Here is a 23,149-nt window from a genome sequence, read left to right as displayed (position 1 = left end):
AGTCTAGAAGTGGGGAGACAGACAGCAAAGCAAAACAAAACAAGTTGTTTTGAACTTATTACAGGACAGGCAGTGTATTGAGCATTGGGGTGGCTACAAGTTAATCTGGTTGGACACAGTTCCTGTCCCGCCCGGGGCTCACAGTTTCAGTCCTCATTTTACAGATAGAAGTAAACTGAGGCACAGAGGAGTAAAATGACTTGCCCAAGGTCACAAAACGGAGACGTGACGGGGCTGGGAATAGAACCCATGACCTTCTTACTCCCAGGCCCTATGCCATGCTGCTTCTCATAAGTGCTGTGTCCCCACTCCTCAAGAACTTCCAGTCAATTAATCCATCGATCCATGGTATTTATTCTATCTTTAATTGTAACGTATTGCATTTTTATTGTATTTCTTTTTTTTTTATGGCATTTGTTAAGCACTTACTATGTGCCACACACTGTTCTAAGCTCTGGGGTAGGTACAAGGTAATCAGGTTGGACACAGTCCGCGTCCCACGTGGGGCTCGCAGTCTTAACCCCCATTGGAGAAGCAGCATGGCATAGTGGATAGAACACAGGCCTGGGAGTCAGAAGGTTATGGGTTCTAATCCCAGCTCTGCCAGTGGTCTACTGTGTGATCGTGGGCAAGTCACTTCACTTTTCTGGGCCTCAGTTATCTCATATATAAAACGGAGATAAAGACTGTGAGTCCCATATGGGACAACCTGATTACCTTATATCTCCCCCAGCAATTAGAACAGTGCTTGGCACATAGTAAGCACTTAACAGATGCCATTATAATTATTATTATTATTTACAGTTGGGGGAACCGAGGCACAGAGAAGTTGAGTGAAATGCCCAAGGTCACAAAGCAGACAAGTGGTGGTGCTGGGACTAAAATCCAGGTCCTCTGAGTTCCAGGCCTGTGCTTTATCCTCAGTACAGTACGGTGCTTACTGTGTGCACAGCACTGAACAGGTGTTTGGAAGAGGGCAGTACAGTAGACTTGGTAGACATGTTTCCTGCCCAAAATGAGCTTACAGTTTAAAAGGGGAGACACTAATAATAATAATAATGATGATAATAATAATGTGGCCTTTTTAAGTGCTTACTCTGTGCTAGGTACTGTACTGAGCACTGAGCTAAATACAAAATAATCAAGTTGGACATAGATCCTGTCCAAGTGGAGTTCACAGTCTAATAATAATAATAGTAATGTTGGCATTTGTTAAGCGCTTACTATGTGCACAGCATCGTTCTAAGCGCTGGGGTAGATACAGGGTCATCAGTTTGTCCCACGTGAGGCTCACAGTCTTCATCCCCGTTTTACAGATGAGGGAACTGAGGCCCAGAGAAGTGAAGTGACTTGCCCACGGTCACACAGCTGCGAAGTGGCAGAGCTGGGACTCGAACCCATGACTTCTGACTCCCAAGCCCGGGCTCTTGCCACTGAGCCACGCTGCTTCTCTAATTAGTCTAATTAGGAGGGAGTAGGATTTACCCCTCATTTCGTAGATGAGAGAACTGAGGCACAGAGAAGTGAAGTGACTTGGCAAGGCCACACAGCGGACAAGTGGCGGAGCTGGGATTAGAACCTAGGTCCTCCGGCTCCCAAGCCCCGGCTCTATCCACTAGTTTACGCCGCTTCTCGTGCTTCTGCACGAAGAAGTAAGTGCTGTGTGGCAGAGGGTGGGGTGAATATCAAGTTCTCAAGTGTCCAAAGGGCACAGATCCAAGAGAATCGAGGTCAAAGAAGGGAGAAGGAGCCGGAGAAAAGAGGGTTTAGTTGAGGAAGGTCTCTTGGAGGAGTTGAGACCTTAATGAGGCTTTGAAAGTGGGGAAAGTTGTGGTCTGGTGTATGTAGGGGAAGAAGTTTCCAAGCCAGTGGGAGGCCACGGGAAACGGGTCGTTGGCAAAAAAGGCAAATTCGGGGCACAGTGAAACAAACTGAGGTAAAGTAGGATTCTATTTAGTCGCCATTGTTTTTACGAGATGTTCTTCCCCTCGACTCTATTTATCTCCATCGTTCTCGTCCGTCCGTCTCCCCCGATCAGACCGTAAGCGCGTCAAACGGCAGGGACCGTCTCTATCTGTTGCCGACTTGTTCATTCCAAGCTCTTAGTACAGTGCTCTGCACATAGTCAGCGCTCAATAAATACTATTGAATGAATGAATGAATGGGTCTAGGCGATTGAGTGCTTTAAAGCTGACGGTGTGGCGTTTCAGTTAGACGAGGAAGTGGATGGGTGACCACTGGAGGTTACTGAAGAACGGGGAGATGTGGACTGAAAGTTTTTGTAGAAAAATAATCCGGGCGGCAGCGTGAAGTATGGACTGCAGGGGGGGGGGGGGACGCGGGAGGCTGGAGAGGTCAGCGGGGAGGCCGATGTGGTAGTCAAAGTGAGGATAAGTGCTGAATCTGTGAAGTGGCTGGTTGGAGAGGAAAGGGAGGGGTTTTAGTCATGTCGTCGAGGTCGAACCTACAGGATTTAGTGACAGATTGAATAGGTGGTTGCTTGAGAGGCGAATCTATCCGCCGCTGCCATTTATCTGTAGTGTGACCTTAAGCAAGTCACTTAACTTCTCAGTTCCCTCATCTGGAAAATGGAGATTTAGACTGTGAGCCCAACGTGGGACAGGGACTGTGTAAAACTTGATTATCTTACATTCACTCCAGCTCTTAGAACAGTGCCCGGCACATAGTAAGAGCTTTAACGAGAGCTTTAATGAGTACCATAATCATTATTATTATAATGCCGAGGTCGAGGGCTCATGAGATAAGGAGGACGGCGGTGTTATCTACAGCGATGGGAATTTCAGTGGCTGTCGGTTCACCTCCGCGTCGAACAGAAACTCCTTATCGGACTTTTAAGCCATCCATCAGCTCACCCCATCCTAAGTTACCTGGCTGATTTCCTACTCCGGCCAGTCCACACACTCTGCTCCTCTACCGCCAGCTTCCTCACTGTGCCCCACTAATAATAATAATAATAATGGTATTTGTTATGCACTAACTATGCCCCCAGCACTGTTTTGAGTGCCAATTCTCATCTATCTCACCACCAACCCCTTTCCCACAACTTTCTTCTGGCCTAGAACACCCTCTCCCTCCATAGAGGCCAGACTACCACCCTTCCCCACCTTCAAACCTTTCTTGAGATCACCTCTCCTAGAGGCCTTCCCAGCTGAAACCCTCTTTTCCCCGGCTCAGTCTCCCTTCTGGGTCCCTTCTGTCCTTTGGGCTTTTGCTATTCACCCCACCATCACCCCCACAGCACTTCTGTACTTATCCGTAATATTTCTGATTTATATCATGTCTGTTTCCCCCTCTACACTGTAAGCTCACTGTGGGAAGGGAACGTATTTACAACTCCGTTATATTCTCCCAAGTGCTTAATACACTGCCTTGCACAGAGTAACTGCTCAATGAAATCCATTAATCGTTGGATTGATTGATTGATTCAAGACCATTTTCGTTTGCTTGAAAATGTACGCGCTCAGATAACGATCATGATAATGATAACGATAATGTTGGTATTTGTTAAGCGCTTACTATGTGCAGAGCACTGTTCTAAGCGCTGGGGTAGACACAGGGTACCCTGTGTCTGATCATAAGGATGGCAAGGCATTTGTTAAGCGCTTTACAGGAGTCAATCACCTTACCCCTTCCTATCTTGCTTCACTACTCTCCTACTCCAACGCAGCCTGGACGCTTCCCTCCGCTGATGCCAACCTTCTCACCGGGCCTCCGTCTCGTCTACTCGCCTCCGACCTCTCGCCCACCTCCTGCCTCTGGCCGGGAATGCTCTTCCTCCTCATATCCCCCAGACAATGACTCTCCCCTGCTTTAAACCCTTATCGAAGGCCCATCTCCTCCAAGAGGCCTTCCATTCATTCATCCATTCATTCAGTATTTATTGAGCGCTTACTATGTGCAGAGCACTGTACTAAGCGCTTGGAATGTACAAATCGGTAACAGATAGAGACGGTCCCTGCCCTCTGACGGACTTACAAATCGGTAACAGATAGAGACAGTCCCTGCCCTCTGACGGACTTACGGTCTAATCGGGGGAGACGGACGGATAAGAACAGTGGCAGTAAATAGAATCGAGGGGAAGAGCATCTCATTAAAACAATAGCAAATAAATAGAATCAGGGTGATGTACATCTCATTGACAAAATAAATAGGGTGATGAAGATACGTACAGTCGAGCGGACGAGTACAGTGCTGAGGGGATGGGACGGGAGAAGGGGAAGAGCAGAGGGAGAGGGGGGAGAAGAGGGTTTAGCTGCGGGGAGGTGAAGGGGAGGGTAGAGAGAGCAGAGGGAAAAGGGGAGCTCAGTCGGGGAAGGCCTCTTGGAGGAGGTGAGCTTTAAGTAGGGTTTTGAAGAGGGGAAGCCCTGACTAAGCCTTCCTTTCCTCTTCTCCTACTCCCATTCTGACTTGCTCCTTTTATTCATTCCCCCCTCCCAGCTCCACAGTGCTTATTTCCATGTCAGTAATTGATTTATCTCTATTAATATCTGTCTCCCCCTCTAGACTGTAAGCTCGTTGTGGGAAGGGAATGGGTTTATTGTTATCTTGTACTCTCCCAAGCACTTAGTACAGAGTGCTTAGTACAGTGCTAAGCGCCTAGTACAGGGCTCTGCACACAGTAAGCACTCAATAAATATGACTGACTGACTGAATGAATGAGAAGCAGCATGGACTAGTGGCGTGAGTATGGGCTTGGGAGTCAGAGGTCGTGGGTTCTAATCCCAGCTCTGCCACTTGTCTGCTGTTTGACCTTGGCAAGTCACTTCACTTCTCTGTGCTTCAGTTACCTCATCTGTAAAATAGGGATTAAGACTGTGAGCCCCACCTAGGACAACCTGATTACCTTGTATCTACTCCAGTGCTTAGAACAGGGCTTGGCACATAATAAGAGCTTAATAAATGCCATTATCATTATTACTATTATTATTTACAGTGTTCTGCATACAGTAAGTTCTCAATAAATATGCCCGACTGAATGAATGCTTACCACCTGCTAAGCACAGTGGAGCGATAGGGGATTTAAGCAATAATTGCTTAGAAAACATAATTTAGGATTTTCTCTATGTGAAAAAACACACCATCTTTCTTTTATGATGTTGAGCCTTGTCCAATTTTTATCACAGCAACTTCAGAACTTGAAATATTTAGCAGGACGTGAGGCAATATTCCCAAACTCTACTTCTACACTTAGCAACTACAGCGTGGCTCAGTGGAAAGAGCCCGGACTTAGGAGTCAGAGGTCATGGGTTCGAATCCCTGCTCCGCGACCTGTCAGCTGTGTGACTTTGGGCAAGTCACTTGACTTCTTGGTGCCTCAGTTCCCTCATCTGTGAAATGGGGATGAAGACTGTGAGCCTCACATGGGACAACCTGATTACCCTGTGTCTCCCCTAGCGCTTAGAACAGTGCTTGGCACATAGTAAGCGTTGAACAAATACCAACATTATTATTATCTTCTGGTTTCCAGATTGAGTCTCTTTACACTAGGCAAGGTTTGCCTCTCAGCATGGCATAGTGGACAGACGCGGGCCTGGGAGTCGGAAGGTCATGGGTTCTAATCACTTGCCACTTCCCTGCTGTGTGACCTTGGGCAAATCACTTAACTCCTCGGTGCCTCAATCACCTCATCAGTAAAATGTGGCTAGAGACTGTGAGCCCCACGTGGGACAGGGACTGTGTCCTCCCCCGATTTGCTTGTATCCACCCCAGAGCTAGTACAGTGCCCGGTACTTAGTAAGCGCTTAACATTATCATTATTAATTTCCCCATCCTTATTGATTCTCCTGACCAGCGGAACAAAAATTCTGAAATTTAAAATGAATAGACTATCTAAAATGGAAAGTATTAATGACAGCAAGGAGAATTTTGAGCAGTTGAGCAGATTTTCATCATAGTTTGCACAGATATGAGTTGACACTCACACCGTTAGGTTGCAAATTTCTGAGGACAGAGGGTAATTCCTCGAATCTCTACCCTGCTGCCTCCAACACTTAGAACAGTCAGAACAGTGCCTGGCACCTAGTAAGCGCTTAACAACTACTATTATTATTATTACTCCGGTGTTTTACCCAAAGAAATCGCTCAGTAAACACTACTGAGCGATTTAGATCCCTAAGATTCACAGGCAGTGGAGCCTGTAAGTGGCCTCTTTGTCCCTCTGCTCCCTCTACCTCCCCCCCTTCACCTCTCCGCAGCTCAACCCTCTTCTCCCCCCTTTCCCTCTCCTCCTCCCCCTCTCCCGTCCCACCCCCTCAACACCGTACTCATCCGCTCAACTGTAGATATCTTCATCTCCCTATTTATTTTGTTAATGAGATGTACGTCACCTCGATTCTATTTATTCGCTATTGTTTCAGTGAGATGTTCTTCCCCTCGATTCTATTTATCGCTATCGTTCTCGTCCATCCGTCTCCCCCGATTAGACCGTGAGCCCGTCAAAGGGCAGGGACTGTCTCTGTTACTGATCTGTACATTCCAAGCGCTTAGTACAGTGCTCTGCACATAGTGGCTCAGTGGAAAGAGCGCAGGCTTGGGAGTCAGAGATCACGGGTTCTTATCCCGGCTCTGCCGCTAGTCAGCTGTGTGACCTTGGGCAAGTCACTTAACTTCTCTGTGCCTCAGTTACCTCATCCGTCAAATGGGGCTTAAAACGGTGAGCCCCACGTGGGACAAACTGATCACCTTGTATCCCCCGGCGCTTAGAACAGTGCTTTGCACATAGTAAGCGCTTAACAAATACCCCAATTTATTGAATGAATGACTGCTGCAGTGATCCTCAATCAATCATACTTATTGAACGCTTACTGTGTGCAGAGCACTGTACTGAGTGCTTGGGAGGGTAGGATATAACAGAGTTGGTAGCCACGTTCTCTGCCCACAAGGAGTTCAAGTTACATTCTAGAGACTACAGTCTGGAAGTTGACAAATGGACAGGAAATAAGTTGGAAAGCATGAAACCACCGCTGGCGATCGGGTGTCTTGCTTCTCAGCTGCAGATGGCAGCAAATGGCTATATTTCTTTTAAGCGCTTTCACTGCTGTGTGAGGCAAAAAGCCACCGGATAAAATGTCTGAGACAAGTGCACCAGCCCAAGGAAATGCTCTCTAATAATAATAATAGCAATAATGTGTATCTGTTAGGCACTTATTATGTGTCGTGGCTTGAAGCACAGTGGCTTAGTGGAAAGAGCCCGGGCTTGGGAGTCAGAGGTCGTGGGTTCTAATCCCAGCTCCGCCATTCATTCAATAGTATTTATTCATTCAATAGTAGTTATTGAGCGCTTGCTATGTGCAGAGCACTGTACTAAGCACTTGGACTGTACAGTTCGGCAACAGAGAGAGACAATCCCTGCCCACTGACGGGCTCACAGTCTAATCGGGGCAGACAGACAGACAAAAACCATAGCAATAGATGTACATCAAGGGGATGTACATCTCATTAACAAAATAAATAGAGTAATAAAAATACATACAGTTGAGCGGACGAGCACAGTGTTGAGAGGAGGGGAAGGGAGGGGGGAGGAGCAGAGGGAAAGGGGGGGAAAGGGGGCTTAGCTGAGGGGAGGTGAAGGAGGGGGCAGAGAGGCAGCAGAAGGAGCAGGGGGAAAAGGGGAAGCTCAGTGTGGGAAGGCCTCTTGGAGGAGGTGAGCTCTCGGTAGGGCTTTGAAGAGGGGAAGAGCTGTGTGACTTTGGGCAAGTCACCACTTCTCTGGGCCTCAGTTTCCTCATCTGTCAAATGGTGATGAAGACAGTGAGCCCCACGTGGGACAGCCACTTAGAACAGTGCTTGGCACCAAGGAAGCGCTTAGTAAATACCGTCGTCATCATCGTCATGTGTCATGCACTTAAGACTGTGAGCCCCACAGCGGACAACCTGATAACCGTGGGCCTCAGGTCTAAGTAGGTATTTTAATCCCATTTTACAGGCGAGGTTAACTGAGGTTCAGAGAAATTAGGTGACTTGCCTAAGGCCACACAGTAGACAGGAGACCTTATTAAAAACACATCTCCTTCAAGAGGAGCCTTATTAAAAACTCATTTAATAATAATAATGATGATGGCATCTGTTAAGCACTTACTATGTGCCAAGCACTGTTCTAAGCGCCGGGGGGATACAAGGTGATCAGGTTGTCCCACGTGAGGCTCACAGTCTTCATCCCCATTTTACAGATGAGGGAACTGAGGCTCAGAGAAGTGAAGTGACTTGCCCAAAGTCACGCAGCCGACAAGTGGCGCAGCCGGGATTGGAACCCATGACCTCTGACTCCCAAGCCCGGGCTCCTTCCACTGAGCCACGCTGCTTTATTCCAAGAGGGCTTCCCCAACTAACTTCTCATCTCCTCTTCTCCCACTCCCTTCTGCGTCATCCTTGTACCTCTCCCTCGGCCCCACAGCGCTTATGCACAGATCCGTAATTACAATCTTTGCCTCTACCGTAACCAGAGTCATCCAAACGCAGGCATCCCAAAATGAAGATTACAAACTCAGTCGATCAGTCAATCAATCATTTTTATTGAGAGCTTATCGTGTACTAAGCGCTTGGGAGAGTCGGTAGGGCTTCTTATGGGCAGGGGATGTGTCTGTTCTATTGTTCTTTGGTACTCTCCCAAGCGCTTAGTACAGTGCTCAGTACAAGGAAAGCGCTCAATAAATAGGATTGACTGACGCGATCCCAGTCCGCGAGGATCTTAAGAGTCTAGAGGGGGAGACACCCATGAAAATCAAGTTCAGATAGAGATCGTGAAAGAGCATGGCCTAATGGATAGAACACGGGTGCGGGAGTCTTAGGGTCGTGGGTTCTAATCCCGGCTCCGCCACTTGTCAGCTGTGTGGCTTTGGGCAGGTCACTTCACTTCTCTGTGCCTCAGTTCCCTCATCTGTCAAATGGGGATTAAGCCTGTGAGGCCAATGACGGGGATTGTGTCCAATGCAACTTGCTTGCATTCTCCCTCAGTGTTCAGTACAGTGCCTGGCTCTTAGTAAGTGCTTAACAAATACCACAATTATTATTGTTATCTTGGTGATTAAAACCTCAAGTCATCCACCCAGTAAGCTCCGGCCAAATAGATGAAGTCCCCGTGGCTTCGAAATGTGAATTTCTCACAAAAAGGGCCAGGGATTGAAATGAAAGCGTGAACCCAGAGAAGCAGCGTGGCCTTGTCGATCAGTCGCTCACTCAATTGTATTTATTGAGCGCTTACTGTGTGTAGAGCACTGTGCCAACCGCTTGAGAGAATACAATGTAACAATATAACATACATTCCCTGCCCACAGTGAGCTTACAGTCTGTGTCCAACCTGATTTATCTGGCATCTGCCCCAGCGCAACGGACTGAGCCCGACACATAGTAAACAATAATAATGTTGGTATTTGTTAAGCGCTTACTACGTGCCGAGCACTGTTCTAAGCTCTGGGGTAGACACAGGGGAATCAGGTTGTCCCACGTGGGGCTCACAGTCTTAATCCTCATTTTACAGATGAGGTCACCGAGGCACCGAGAAGTTAAGTGACTCGCCCAAAGTCACACAGCCGACAAGTGGCCGAGCCGGGATTCGAACCCATGATCTCTGACTCCAAAGCCCGTGCTCTTTCCACTGAGCCACGCTGCTTCTACTAAGTAAACACTTAAAGGACAAGTGGCTTGGGTGTCTGAAAGATCTGAGTTTAATCTTGGATCCACCATTGGCCTGCTGTGTGACCCTGGGCAAGTCACTTTACTTCTTATCTGTAAAATGTCAGCTTCCTGTGGGACAGGGAGTGTGTCCCACCTGATTTACCTGTATCTACTTTAGCGCTTAGAACAGTGCTTGGCACACAGTAATAATAATAATAACAACTGTGGCATTTGTTAAGAACTTGCTATGTGCCAGGCACTGTACTAAGCACTGGAGTGAATACAGCTAAATCAGGTTGGACTCAATCCCTGTCCCACACGGGGCTCACAGTCTCAATCCCCATTTTCCTCATGACGTAACTGAGGCCCAGAGAAATGAAGTGACTTGCCCAAAGTCACACAGCAGACACGTGGTGGGGCCAGAATTTGAACCCATGATCTTCTGACTCCCAGACCCGGGCTCTAGCCACTACGCCACGCTGCTTCTCCAAGCTGCTTTCTCTGTTGTTAAGTAAGCGCTTAGCAAGTACCGTCAGCCTTACCTGCTCCTGCCGGACAACAAATAGGATGTCTTCTCCGGGTCTGACGGCCAAGGTCTCGCCCTTGATGCTGATCTGGAGTCCTCTGGGGGCCATCATCGGACACTGGTGCTGGGCCAACTTTTGCTGCAAATCCACGCCTCCCTCGCACACGGTGGACACCACTTTGCGATAGCTGTCGGAGGAGGGAGAGACCGGGATCAGCGCCGAGCCGAATCAGAGACCCGCACGGCTGTGTGACCTCGGCTGAGTCGCTTCACTTCTCACCTGTAAAGCATCAGCTCCCTGTGCGAAAGGGACTGTGTCCAACCTGATTTACTTCTATCTACCCCAGGGCTTACAACAGTGCTGGGGAATTATTGGCGACTGAGAAGGGGGATGGTGGGCTTTCATTCATTTAGTCATATTATTGAGCGCTTACTGTGTGCCAAGCCCTGTACTGAGCGCTTGGGAGGGTACACTGTAACGTTATTATACTGTACACGCCCCAGTGCTTAGTACGGTGTTTTGCATGCAGTAAGCATTCAATAAATACCATTTAATTCCTGACTGTCCCCTCTTCTAGACTGTCCGCTCACTGTGGGCAGGGACAGTTTCCTTTTATTGTTCTATTGTACTCTCCCAAGCGCTTACTATAATGCTCTGCACACAGGAAGTGCTCAATAAATACAACCGACTCACTGACTGACTCCCCTCTACCCCTCCTCCAAATCCCTTCTGTGAGCCCACTGGGGGCAGGAATTATCTCTATTTGTTACTGAATTGCACTTCCCAAGCGCTTAGTACAGTGCTCTGCACACAGTAAGCACTGAATAGCTACAATTGAATTAATGAATGAATAAACAGACACAGTCCCTGCCCACAGGTGACACAGAGAGGAGGGAGAATTGGGCAGAAGGGATGAGAAGGTAGGCAGGGAAGACTTCCTGGAGGGGGTGTGATTTTAGTAGGGCTTTCAGGAAGGGGAAAGCAGTTAACCGTCGATAGTATTTATTGAGCCCTTACTATGTGCAGAGCACCGTACAGTCAGATGCGAAGCGGGAGGGACCTCTGGGTCATAGAGTGTGAGATGGAGAAAATCGAGGAACAGTGCCCTCTTTTCTCATATGAGATAAATAATTGCTCTTCCCCACCTCAAAACCTTACTGAAGGCCCATCTCCTCCTTTATTGCTATTGTTCTCGTCTGTCCGTCTCCCCCCGATTAGACCGTGAGCCCGTCAAAGGCCAGGGACTGTCTCTATCTCTTACCGAATTGTACAATCCAAGCGCTTAGTACAGTGCTCTGCACATGGTAAGTGCTCAATAAATACTATTGAATGAATGAATCTCCTCCAAGAAGTCTTCCCTGACTAAGCCCTCTTCTCCTCTTCTCCCACTCCCTTCTGCAGCCCCCAACTTGCTCCTTCATTCATCCTCCCTCCCATCCCCATAACACATAAGTATAGATCTGTATATATCTGTCCTTTATTGATCGATTTATTTATATTCATGCCTGTCTCCCCCTCTAGACTGTGAGCTGACGGGGTAACATTGTGTCTGTCTGTTGTCATATTGTACTCCCCCAACTGCTTAGTACAACGCTTTGCACACAGTAAGCACTCAATAAATATGACTGACTGAAATGTAGGTGACAGAGGGTCAAGGTGTGTGGGTTCGAGGGTAGTGGGTAAGGAGCGAAGACAGGGAGGAAGAATCAGATCAGGATCAGATCTGTAAAATGGGGGATTAAGAGTTTGAGCCTTATAAGGGACAGGAACCGTGTCCAGCCTGACTACCTTGTATCTACCCCAGCGCTTAGAATAATAATAATTATTATTATAGTCTTTGTTAAGCGCCTACTATTTGCCAAACACTGTTCAAAGCACTGGGGTAGATACAAGGTAATCAGGTTGTCCCATGTGGGGCTCACAGTCTTAATCCCCATTTTCCAGATGAGGTCACTGAGGCCCAGAGAAGTGAAGTGGTTCGCCCAAGGTCACACAGCAGACAAGTGGCGGAACTGTGATTAGAACCCATGTCCCCTGACCTCCAAGCTCATGCTATTTCCACTAAGCCATGGTGCTTGGCACATAGTAAGTGCTTAAGAAGTACCATAATTGTTATCATTATTATTATTAGATCTACGGTGAGCTCAGTGTCTGGCACAAAGTAAGGGCTTAACAAATACTATTAAAACAACCCCAACAAGAACAAAAACAAAAAAACTACTTTTCCCCTTGTCCCCCAGCTACCCGTGGCCAGAATCAGGGCATGAGTAAGGAGCCAAGTCAGGGAGGATGATACCAGGCTAAGTATCAGCAGAGAGGAGGGCGGGTGAAGCCTCTTCAAACTCGGCAAAATGGTATTCAATAAGCTCTTACTGTCCGCGGAACACCGTAGTAAGCGCTGGGAGAAAATAATGAGCAACGGGGACGGTCCCTGTCCGTCGAGGGGCTCACCATCTTGGACCCAAGAAGGCTTCCCTGACTAAACCCTCATTTCCTCTTTTCCCGCTCCCTTCTGCATCACCCTGACTTGCTCCCTTTATTCATCCCCCCTCCCAGCCCCGCACCACTTATGTCCATATCTGACATTTATGAATGTCCTTCTCTCCCTTTAGACTGGAAGCTCGTTGTGGGTAGGGAACGTATCTGTTATATTCTCATACTGTACTCTCCCAAGAGCTTAGTAATAATAATAATGTTGGTACTTGTCAAGCGCTTACTATGTGCAGACCACTGTTCTAAGTGCTGGGATAGATACAGGATCATCAGGTTGTCCCACGAGAGGCTCACAGTCTTAATCCCCATTTTACAGATGAGGGAACTGAGGCACAGAGAAGTGAAGTGACTTGCCCACAGTCACACAGCTGACAAGTGGCAGAGCCGGAATTCGAACCCCTGACCTCTGACTCCCAAGCCCCTGCTCTTTCCACTGAGCCACGCTGTACAGTGCTCTGCTCACAGAAAGCCCTCAGTAAATGCCACTGATGGACTGATGATTGACTCCTCTCTCCTGGGAGGTAGGGGGAAAAATTAGTAACCTGGAAGAGGAAAATAAAGCTCATTATCGCCTCGAAAGCACCCCTGAATCCCTGCGGCCGAAACCCATAGATAACAGCTTCGGATGCTCAATATGGAAAAACCCATTTGATTTTCCTACTGATCTTTCCAAATCATCCTTGGCGTTACGGCTCGCATTTCCAACTTCCTGTAATATTTTAGATTTAGACAGATGGTATTAATTCGAGCTGCCAGTCACTTCCCCAAATCATTTCTTTTTTTAACCACGTGTCAAAGCAGAAGGGCGGATTTCGATGTCCAGATAGGGACATGACTACAAGAAACCTTGTGTCTGTAAACGACAGTCACCTGTAGCTCTTTCTTTTAGTTTTCTCTTTTTAATGGTATTTGTTAAGTGTTTACCACGAACGAGGCACTAAGCGCTGGGGAAGGTACAAGCTCATCGGGTTGGACACATTCCATGTTCCACATGGGGCTCACCGTCTTAATCCCCATTTTACAGATGAAGGAACTGAGAAAATGGAAGCGACTCGCCCAGGGCCATACAACAGACAAGTGGCAGAGCCGGGATTAGAACCCACATCCTCTGACTCCCAAGCCCGTGCCCTTGCCACTAGGCCAAGCTGTTTCTAGTGAGACAGGGACCCGATTTGTTTGTATCCATCCCAACGCTTTGTACAGTGTCTGGCACATGGTAAGTGTTTATCAAATACCACAATTATTGTTATTATTAATGAGTGCTTACGATGGGCAGAACGCTGCATTAAGTGCTTGAGAAAGTGCAATACGTTAGGGCTGGAAATGATCCCCGCCCATAAGAAGCTCTAAATCTAGAGTGGGAGACAGATGTTAAAATGAATTATAGACAGGGGTGAGTGCAAGGTTTTGGACCTATGTGCTGTAGAGCTGAGGGTGAAGTGAATCTCGAGTTCTTTCAGGGTTCAGATCGAACTGCATAGGAAACACAGAGCGTAGGCACGGAAGGGAGATGAGCCCTCTCGGCGGAGATGCGATTTTAGGAGGTCTTTGAAGGTGGGGAGAGGGGTTATCTGTCAGATTTGAAAGGGGTGGAAGTTCCAGGCCAGGAGAGGATATGAGCCAGAGGTTAGTGGAGAGATAGATGAGATCAAGGTACAGTGAGAAGGTTGTCATTAGAGGATCAAAGTGTACAGGCTGGGTTGGAGCAGAAAATCAGCGAGGTGAGGTAGGGGCGAGCTGATGATTGAGTGCTTTAAAGCTGACGGTAAGGAGTTTTTGTTTGATGTGGAGGAGGATGGGTAACCTCTGGTAATTCTCGAGGAGTGGGGACACGGGGACTGAACTTTTCTCAGGACAATGGATGGGGCAGAAGAGGGTAGTCAGGACTGGAGTTGGGAAGAGATAGGAGGCAAGGAGGTCAGTGATGAGACTGATAACGCAATCAAGATAGGCATAGTATTACTTGCGATGGAGAGGAAAGGATGGATTTTAGAGAGGTTGTGTGGGAAAAACCGAAAGGATTTGGTGACAGATTGAATGTGTGGGTCAAAATAGAGGGATGAATTGAGAATAACGCTAAGGTTACGGGCTTGTGAGGCGAGAGGAATGATGGTGCCTTCTACAGTGATGGGAAAGTCAGGGAGAGGACAGGGTTTGGGTGGGAAGAGGAGGAGTTCTGCTTTGGATATTTTAAGTTTGAGGTGTTGGAGGGACATCCGAATAAAGGCATCCTGAAGGCAGGAGTAAACGGGAGACTGCGGAGAAGGAGCGAGATCGAGGCTGAAGAAGTAGATTTGGGAATCGTCCACACAGAGGCGGTAGTTAAAGCCGCAGGAACGAATGAGTTCTTCAAAGGAGTGGGTGTAGACAGAGAATAGAAGGGGACCTAAACTCACCCTTGAGGGACCCCCACAGTAGGAGGCGGGAGGCAGAGGAAGAGCCCACAGAAGAGACTGAGAATGACCAGTCTTAGCGATAAGAGGAGAACCAGGAGAGGACAGGGTCAGTGGAGCCAAAGTCTGTAAAAGTCTGAAGGAAGAGATAGTTTGTAAAATGCCGAAAACTTACCCTGTGCTGCTGGCGTAAGCCTCTCCTAAAACACACTCTTCAGGGGGAGATTCGGGGTTAAACCAAAAGTTTGCAAAACACTTGTTGGATTCCGGTTTGGAAGAGGTGGAATGTTCAAATCCGTAGTCACTAGGAGTGAATAAAATAAATTAGCCATCGGCACCCCGCTTTCAGAGACAGAGTCTGTGAGAGGTGTCATCCTGAGTGAAGAACAGGGGGCAGGGGAATGAGGAGGAAAACACAAAATACTGCAGTGTCCCAGGTAGATCATTCTTTTGCGATCAATCGGTCGATGGTATTTACTTTTTTAAGGTATTTGTTAAGCACTTGCTACGTGCAAGGCACTGTATTAAAAACCGGGTGGACACAAGCCAGATATAGTAAATGTCCCACATGGGGCTTCGCAGTCTTAACTCCTGATTTACAGATGAGGGAACTGAGGCACAAAGAAGTCAAGTGACTCGCCTGAGGTCACATAGCAGACAAGTTGGGAGGCCAGGAGTAGAACCCAGGTTCCCTGACTCCCAGGCCTGTGCTCTTTCCACGAGGCCACGCACCGTATTAAGTGCTGAGAAAAATAGACTGTAGATTGTCAGCTCTTTCCACTACGTAAGCTTGGTCATTCATTCATTCAATCATATTTATTGAGCGCTTACTGTGTGCAGAGCATTGTACTGAGTGATTGTTGAGGGCAGGGAATGTGTCTCAAGAGCTTAGTATCGCCAAGATCCGCCCTTTCCTCTCCACCCAAACGGCTACCTTACTGTTACGGGCTCTCGTTATATCCCGGCTAGACTACCGTGTCAGCCTTCTCTCTGACCTCCCTTCCTCCTCTCTCGCCCCGCTCCGGTCTATTCTTCACTCCGCCGCCCGGCTCATCTTCCCGCAGAGACGATCTGGGCATGTCACTCCCCTTCTTAAACAACTCCAGTGGTTGCCTATCGACCTCCGCTCCAAACAAAAACTCCTCACTCTAGGCTTCGAGGCTCTCCGTCACCTTGCCCCTTCCTACCTCTCCTCCCTTCTCTCTTTCTACCGCCCACCCCGCACGCTCCGCTCCTCCGCCGCCCACCTCCTCACCGTCCCTCGGTCTCACCCGTCCCGCCGTCGACCCCCGGGTCGCGTCCTCCCGCGGTCCCGGAACGCCCTCCCTCCTCACCTCCGCCAAACCGATTCTCTTTCCCTCTTCGAAACCCTACTTAAAACTCACCTCCTCCGAGAGGCCTTCCCAGACTGAGCTCCTCTTCTCCCTCTACTCCCTCTGCCATCCACCCTTTACCTCTCCGCAGCTAAACCCTCATTTTCCCCTTTTCCCTCCGCTCCTCCACCTCTCCCTTCCCATCCCCACAGCACCGTACTCCTCCGCTCGACTGTATATATTTTCGTTACCCTATTTATTTTGTTAATGAATTGTACATCACCTCGATTCTATTTAGTCGCCATCGTTTTTACGAGATGTTCTTCCCCTCGACGCTGTTTATCGCCATCCTTCTTGTCTGTCCGTCTCCCCCCGATCAGACCGTAAGCCCGTCAAACGGCAGGGACCGTCTCTATCTGTTGCCGACTTGTTCATCCCAAGCGCTTAGTACAGTGCTCTGCACATAGTAAGCGCTCAATAAATACTATTGAATGAATGAATATTGGTGCTCTGCCCATAGAGAAGCAGCGTGGCTCAGTGGAAAGAGCACGGGCTTGGGAGTCAGAGGTCATGGGTTCGTATCCCAGCTCCTCCACCTGTCAGCTGTGTGACTGTGGGCAAGTCACTTCACTTCTCTGGGCCTCAGTGACCTCATCTGTAAAGTGGGGATTAAGACTGTGAGCCTCATGTGGGACAACCTGATGACCCTGTAACTACCCCAGCGCTTAGAACAGTACTCTGCACATAGTAAGTGCTTAACAAATACCAACATTATTATTATTATAGTGAGAACTCAATAAATGATTGATTGAGAAGCAGCACGGGGTAGTGGGTAGAGCATGAGCCTGGGAGTCAGAAAGTCATGGGTTCTAAGTTCAACTCTGCCACTTGTCTGCTTCATGACCTTCGGTAAGTCACTTAACTTCTCTGTAGCTCAGTTACCTCATCTGTAAAATGGGGATTGAGACCCACTTGGCTTGTACTTAGTAGCGTCCCTGGCACACAGTAAGTGCTTAACAAGTATCGGGATCATTATTATTATTATTATTATTATGAGAGTATAATACAATCAAGTTGGTAGACACAATAGCTGCCCTTAAGGAGCTTGCCATCAAATGGGGAAGACAGACATTAAAAATCAATTAGGGCACTATCTTCCCATGTGCCCAAATTCCACTAGGGTTGGGGGACGAGCTTAGTGAGTCAGGGGAGGAAGCAGTGTGGTCCAGTGGAAATAATATAGCCCTGGGAGCCAGAGGACCTGGGTTCTGATCCCGGATCTGCCACTTGCCTGCTCTGTGATTTAAAGGAAGTCACTTCACTTCTCTGGGCCTCAATTACCTCATCTGTAAAATGGAGATTCAACACTTGTTTTCCCTCAATCTTAAACTGTGAGCCCCAAGTAGGCCTGAAAAATCTTCCCCAGTGCTTAGAACGGTGTTTTACGTATAATATGTGCTTAAAAAAATACCATGAAAAAAAGAGAAAGGACCTCATTTTGTTCTGGGGAGGGGGATCAGAGAGCACAGGAATAAGTCCTAGACAACATTCTCGACACCGGGGTGGAGTGACAGATGTGCCCACCGATCAAATCCTGTCTGGGGGATCCAGTTATTATCATTATCATTAATAATAATTATCATATTTATTGACTGCTTACTGTGTGCAAAGCACTGTACTAAGTGCTTGGCAGAGTACAATATAACATCAGACACATTTGCGGCCCATGACAAGCTCAGTCAGAGGAAACAACCTGTCGCCAGCAGAGAGAGCAATGCTTTTAACTGATGGACTATAAATCCATCGGTGGTATTTATGGAGCACTTTCCATGTGCAGGACCCTGTTCTAAGCGCTTGGGAGACTCTAATAAAACAGAATTAACCAATACGTTCCCTGCCCATAATGAGCTTACATCTAGAGGGGGAGACATGAATATGAATAAATAATTTCTAATAAATCATTCAAAGATATGTACATAAATCCTGTGGGGTTGAGGGTCATTCATGGCCAAGGTCCTGGGATTAGTTCTTGGGTTCCTAAATGTGTGGCCATCATCGCGTGGTATTTCTTAATAATAATAATAATAACGTTGGTATTTGTTAAGCGCTTACTATGTGCCGAGCACTGTTCTAAGCGCTGGGGTAGACACAGGGGAATCAGGTTGTCCCACGTGGGGTTCACAGTCTTCATCCCCATTTTACAGATGAGGTCACTGAGGCATAGAGAAGTGAAGTGACTGCCCACAGTCACGCAGCTGACGAGTGGCAGAGCGGAGATTCGAACCCAAGACCTCTCACTCCCAAGCCCGTGCTCTTTCCACTGAGCCACGCTGCTTCTTAAGTGTTCACCTCCTCCACGGGGCCTTCCCAGAATGAGCCCCCCCTTCCCTGTGCTCACCCTCCCCTCCCCCCCACCCTCTGCTCCTCCCCATTCCCCTCCCCTCAGCACTCTGCTCATTTGTATATATTATTTTTTACCCTATTAATTTTGTTAATGAGGTGTACATCTCCTTGATTCTATTTATCTTGATGATGTTGTCTTGTTTTTGTTTTGTTCTGTTTTGCTTCGCCGTCTGTCTCCCCCGTTTAGACCGTGAGCCCGTCGCCGGGCAGGGATTGTCTCTATCTGTTGCCGAATTGTCCATTCCAAGCGCTTAGTACAGTGTTCTGCACATAGTAAGCGCTCAATGAATACTATTGAATGAAATGAATAAATGTGCCAGGCACTGTACTGAGCACAGGGGTGGGTACAAGTTTATCGGGTTGGGCACAGTCCCTGTCCCACTGGGCCTCACGATCTCAATCCCCATTTTACAGATGAGAGAACTGATGTAGAGAAAAAGTACAGTGACTGGCCCAAGGTCACACAGCAGAGATGTGGCGGAGCAGGGATTAGAACCCATGACCTTTTGACTGTGTGACTACACCACCCTGCTTCTTGCTAAGCCACGCTGCCCCTCAAGACGTCAGGCCCTTGGACCCATTATTGAACAGCATTTCTGCTCTGCTTTCTGTTTCACTGATCCATCTGTTTAAGGGCTTACTGTTTTTTTTCTGTGGTATTTATTAAGCGCTTTCTATGTACTGAGTTAGAGGTGGGTGGAGGGTGGGGGTAAAACCCTAATTGGGTTGGACGCAGTCCCTGTCCCACACAGGGCTCACAATCCTAATCCTCATTTTACTGATGAGGTCACTGAGGCCCAGAGAAGTGAAGTGATTGACTCAAGATCATGCAGCACATAAATGGAAGACCTGGGATTAAGAGTCGGGATTAACGGTAATAATAATAATGATCATTATGATATTTGTTAAGTACTATATGCCAGGCACTGTACAAAGCTTTGGGATGGATACAAGCAAACCGGGTTGGACACTGCTTGTCCCACGCGGGGCTCACAATCTCAATCCCCATTTTCCAGATGAGGGAACTGAGGCCTGGAGAAGTGAAGCGATCTGCCCAAGGTCACACAGCAGACAGGTGGTGGAGCCAGGGATTAGAAGCCTGGTCCTTCTGGGTTCTAGGCCATGCTGTTTCCCTCTGCGTGCAGGACATTGTACTAAGCATTTGGAAGAGTACAGCAGAGTTAGCCGAGGTGACCCATGCCCCTACGCAGCTACAGAGTCGACCATGACAACTCCTTTTAACCCTCACCTCGTGACTCACATTCCCCATGCACCCCACACCCCCATGCCCTGATTTAAACACTGTATCTCCAGGAATCAAATCCTCTCCCTCCCTCATGGGTAACGACCATCAGAAACAGAGTTAGCTGCTTTTAAGGCCACTACAGATTCAAGTCTGGGGTCATTTAAAAGCACACACACACACACACACACACATTTTAAAAAAACCCAAAAAACAAAAACCACACACTTAGAGACACACATGTTCTTGTCTGGAATTTCCCTTGACCGAAGATATCGGTAAACATCCGAAGGGCTGTCTCCAGTTTAACTGGCACTTTCAGCGCAGTTGGAGAGTGAGAGAAATGCATCCCCTTCTCCCAGTTGCGGCCCCCCGGTCCCCATCACGGCACCCACCCAGGAACGCGGGCCCCGGGTGACCCTCCGCAACAAACTCACCAGAGAAAGTCGGAGGCTCCGCACTCACACACGCGGGAGGTCAAGGCGGACGTGAAGCTTCTCCCCTTGATGCACCACGAAGAGGTTCTTCTCTTCCGAAAACTCCTCTGCTGTCCCATGATACAACGTTCCCCCTGGGGACAAGAAGAGGGTGGACTGGCTGCGGTGGGGGCTAGCGGGGGCCATTGGGGTCCAACTTGGGAGGGTCAAATGACGACGGGCCGAATCCAGGAGTGGGTTGTGGGGGCGTCGGGGCGGGGAGGGGGGTCGTGTTGGATTGGACGTAGAGCTTTCAGTGCGTGTCGCTTCAGATTCGACTCGGCGCTGTGAGTGTGGGCCGGGTTGGATTGGGCCCCGTGCTCTGAAGGTGTGCCACGCTGGATTGAATTCAATGCTCGGAGCCGTGTGTCACGTTCGATTCGCCCTAGGGCTCTGAGCAGACGGCACGTCCAATTGAACTCAGTGTTCTGAGTGTGTGTCGTGTCCGATTGAAGTCAGGGCTCCGAGTGTGTGTCCTGTTGGATTGGACTCCAGTGGTTGCCCATCCACCTCCGCGTCAAACGAAAACCCCTCACCATTGGCTTTAAAGCCTTCCATCACCTCGCCCCCTCCTTTCTCACTTCTGCTTCTATTCTTCTCCAACCCAGCCCGCACAATCCGCTTCTCTGCTGCTGCTCACCTCCCCACTGGGCCTCCATCTCACCTGTCTCCCTGCCGACCTCTGGCCCACGTCCTTCCTCTGGCCCGGAACGCCCTCCCTCCTCAAATCCCCCAGACAATGACTCTCCCCTCACGTCAAAGCCTTACTGAAGGCCCATCTCCTCCTCCAAGAGGCCTTCCCAGACTAAGCCCCCCTTTCCTCGTCTCCCACTCCCTTCTGTGTCACCCTGACTCTCTCCCTTTGCTCTTCCTCCCTCCCCGCCCCACACCACTTATGTCCACATCTGTCATTTTATTTATTTATATTGATGTCTGTCACCTCCCTTCGAGACCGTAAGTTCGTTGAGGGCAGGGAATGCACCACTTATATTGCTGTAGTGTCCTCTCCCAAGTGCTTAGTAGCGTGCTCTGCACACATGCTGTTAGTGTGGGTCGTGTCGGATTGAACTTCACACTCTGTGTGTTGTGTGGGATGAGTAATAAAAACTGTGGTATTTGTTTAAGCGTTTACTATGTGCCAAGCACCTTCTAAGCGCTGGGGTAGATACAAGCTAATCAGCTTGGACACAGTCCCTGTTCCAGTGGGGCAGGGCTCACACTTTTTATCTCCCTTGTCTCTGCCCCTTGTCAGCTGTGTGACTGTGGGTAAGTCACTTCACTTCTCTGTGCCTCAGTTCCCTCATCTGTAAAATGGGGATTAACTGAGAGCCTCACGTGGGATAACCTCATTTCCCTGTATCTCCTCCAGCACTTAGAACAGTGCTCTGCACGTAGTAAGCGCTTACATACCAACATTATTATTATCCCCAATTTTCAAATGAGGGACTTGAGGCCCAGAGAAGTGAAGTGACTTGCCCAAGGTCACAGCAGACAAGTGAAAGCTCACCCCCTACTGAGAGCTAACCTCCTCCAGGAGGCCTTCCCAGACTGAGCTCTCCCTTTCCTCTGCTCCTTCTCCCCTCCCCATAACGACAACTCCTTCCCTCTGCTCTAACCCCCTCCCTGCCCCACAGCACTTGTTCATATCTATACCTATTTATTATTCTATTTATTTTATTAATAATATGTATATATCTATAATTCTATTTATTTATATAGACTCTCTTGATGCCTGTCCACTTGTTTTGTTGTGTGTCTCCCCCTTCTAGACTGTGAGTCCGTCGTTGGGCAGGGATTGTCTCTCTTTGATGCCGAATTGTACTTTCCAAGCGCTTAGTACAGTGCTCTGCACACAGTAAGCGCTCAATAAATACGACTGAATGAATGAATGAAAGTGGTGGAGCCAGAATTAGCTCCCATGTCCTTTGAACTTCCAGGCCCAGGCTCTTTCCACTAGGCCATGCTGCTTCAGGTTGCTCACAATGAACTCAATGTTCTGATTGTGTGTGTTGTGTTAGATTGGACTCAGGGCTCTGATTGTGTGTTGGGTAGGATTGAACTCGATGTTCTGATTGTGTGGGTTGTGTTAGATTGGACCCAGTGCTCCGATTGTGTGTCATGTAGGATTGAACTCGATGTTCTGATTGTGCGGGTTGTGTTAGATTGGACCCAGTGCTCTGACTATGTGCCTTGCAGGATTGAACTCGATGGTTTGGGTGTGTGTTTTGTCAGATTTAACTCAGTGCTCCGACTGGGTGTTGGGTCAAGTCTGAAACGACATTCCGAGCATGGCTCACGCTGCTTATGACAACCCTCTAAACGAGCACTGTGGCGGATTAGACGCGATACTCTAAGAATGTGTGTGTTGGACAGGACAAAGGCAGTGAGTTTGCGTTGTGTAGAATACACATAACATTCCCGAATGTGTAGCGTTGGATTCAATACAAATTGCTCTGAGAGTGTGTCATTTTGGAATGAGGACAGTGCTTTGAGTATGATTCATGTTCTGTTTGACAATAGTAATAATAATAATAATGATAATAATAATGGTATATGTTAAGCGCTTACTATGTGCCAGGCACTGTACTTGCTTGACACGTACTAAGCGTTTAAAAAAAATAGATTTTGATATTTGTTAAGCTCTTACTATGTGCAAAGCACTGTTCCA

General features: G+C 48.2%; 1 protein-coding gene across 3 annotated transcripts in view; it reads right to left on the bottom strand.

Moving 5' to 3' along the window:
• The window catches only part of SORCS2 (sortilin related VPS10 domain containing receptor 2), a 1,085,532-nt gene that overhangs the window by 50,874 nt on the left and 1,011,509 nt on the right, over nucleotides 1–23,149 (bottom strand). For all 3 annotated transcript variants that reach the window (XM_029063664.2, XM_029063665.2, XM_029063667.2), the window contains 3 exons: nucleotides 20,443–20,576; nucleotides 15,222–15,350; nucleotides 10,176–10,347 (listed from right to left, as the gene is read on the bottom strand). In XM_029063664.2, the coding sequence (XP_028919497.1) occupies nucleotides 10,176–10,347; nucleotides 15,222–15,350; nucleotides 20,443–20,576 (435 nt within the window). The remainder of the gene's footprint in view (nucleotides 1–10,175; nucleotides 10,348–15,221; nucleotides 15,351–20,442; nucleotides 20,577–23,149) is intronic.

This window comes from Ornithorhynchus anatinus, chromosome 4 (assembly GCF_004115215.2).
Source record: "Ornithorhynchus anatinus isolate Pmale09 chromosome 4, mOrnAna1.pri.v4, whole genome shotgun sequence".
NCBI classification, from domain to species: Eukaryota; Metazoa; Chordata; class Mammalia; order Monotremata; family Ornithorhynchidae; genus Ornithorhynchus; species Ornithorhynchus anatinus.
This window is presented reverse-complemented; position numbering and strand designations above follow the sequence as displayed.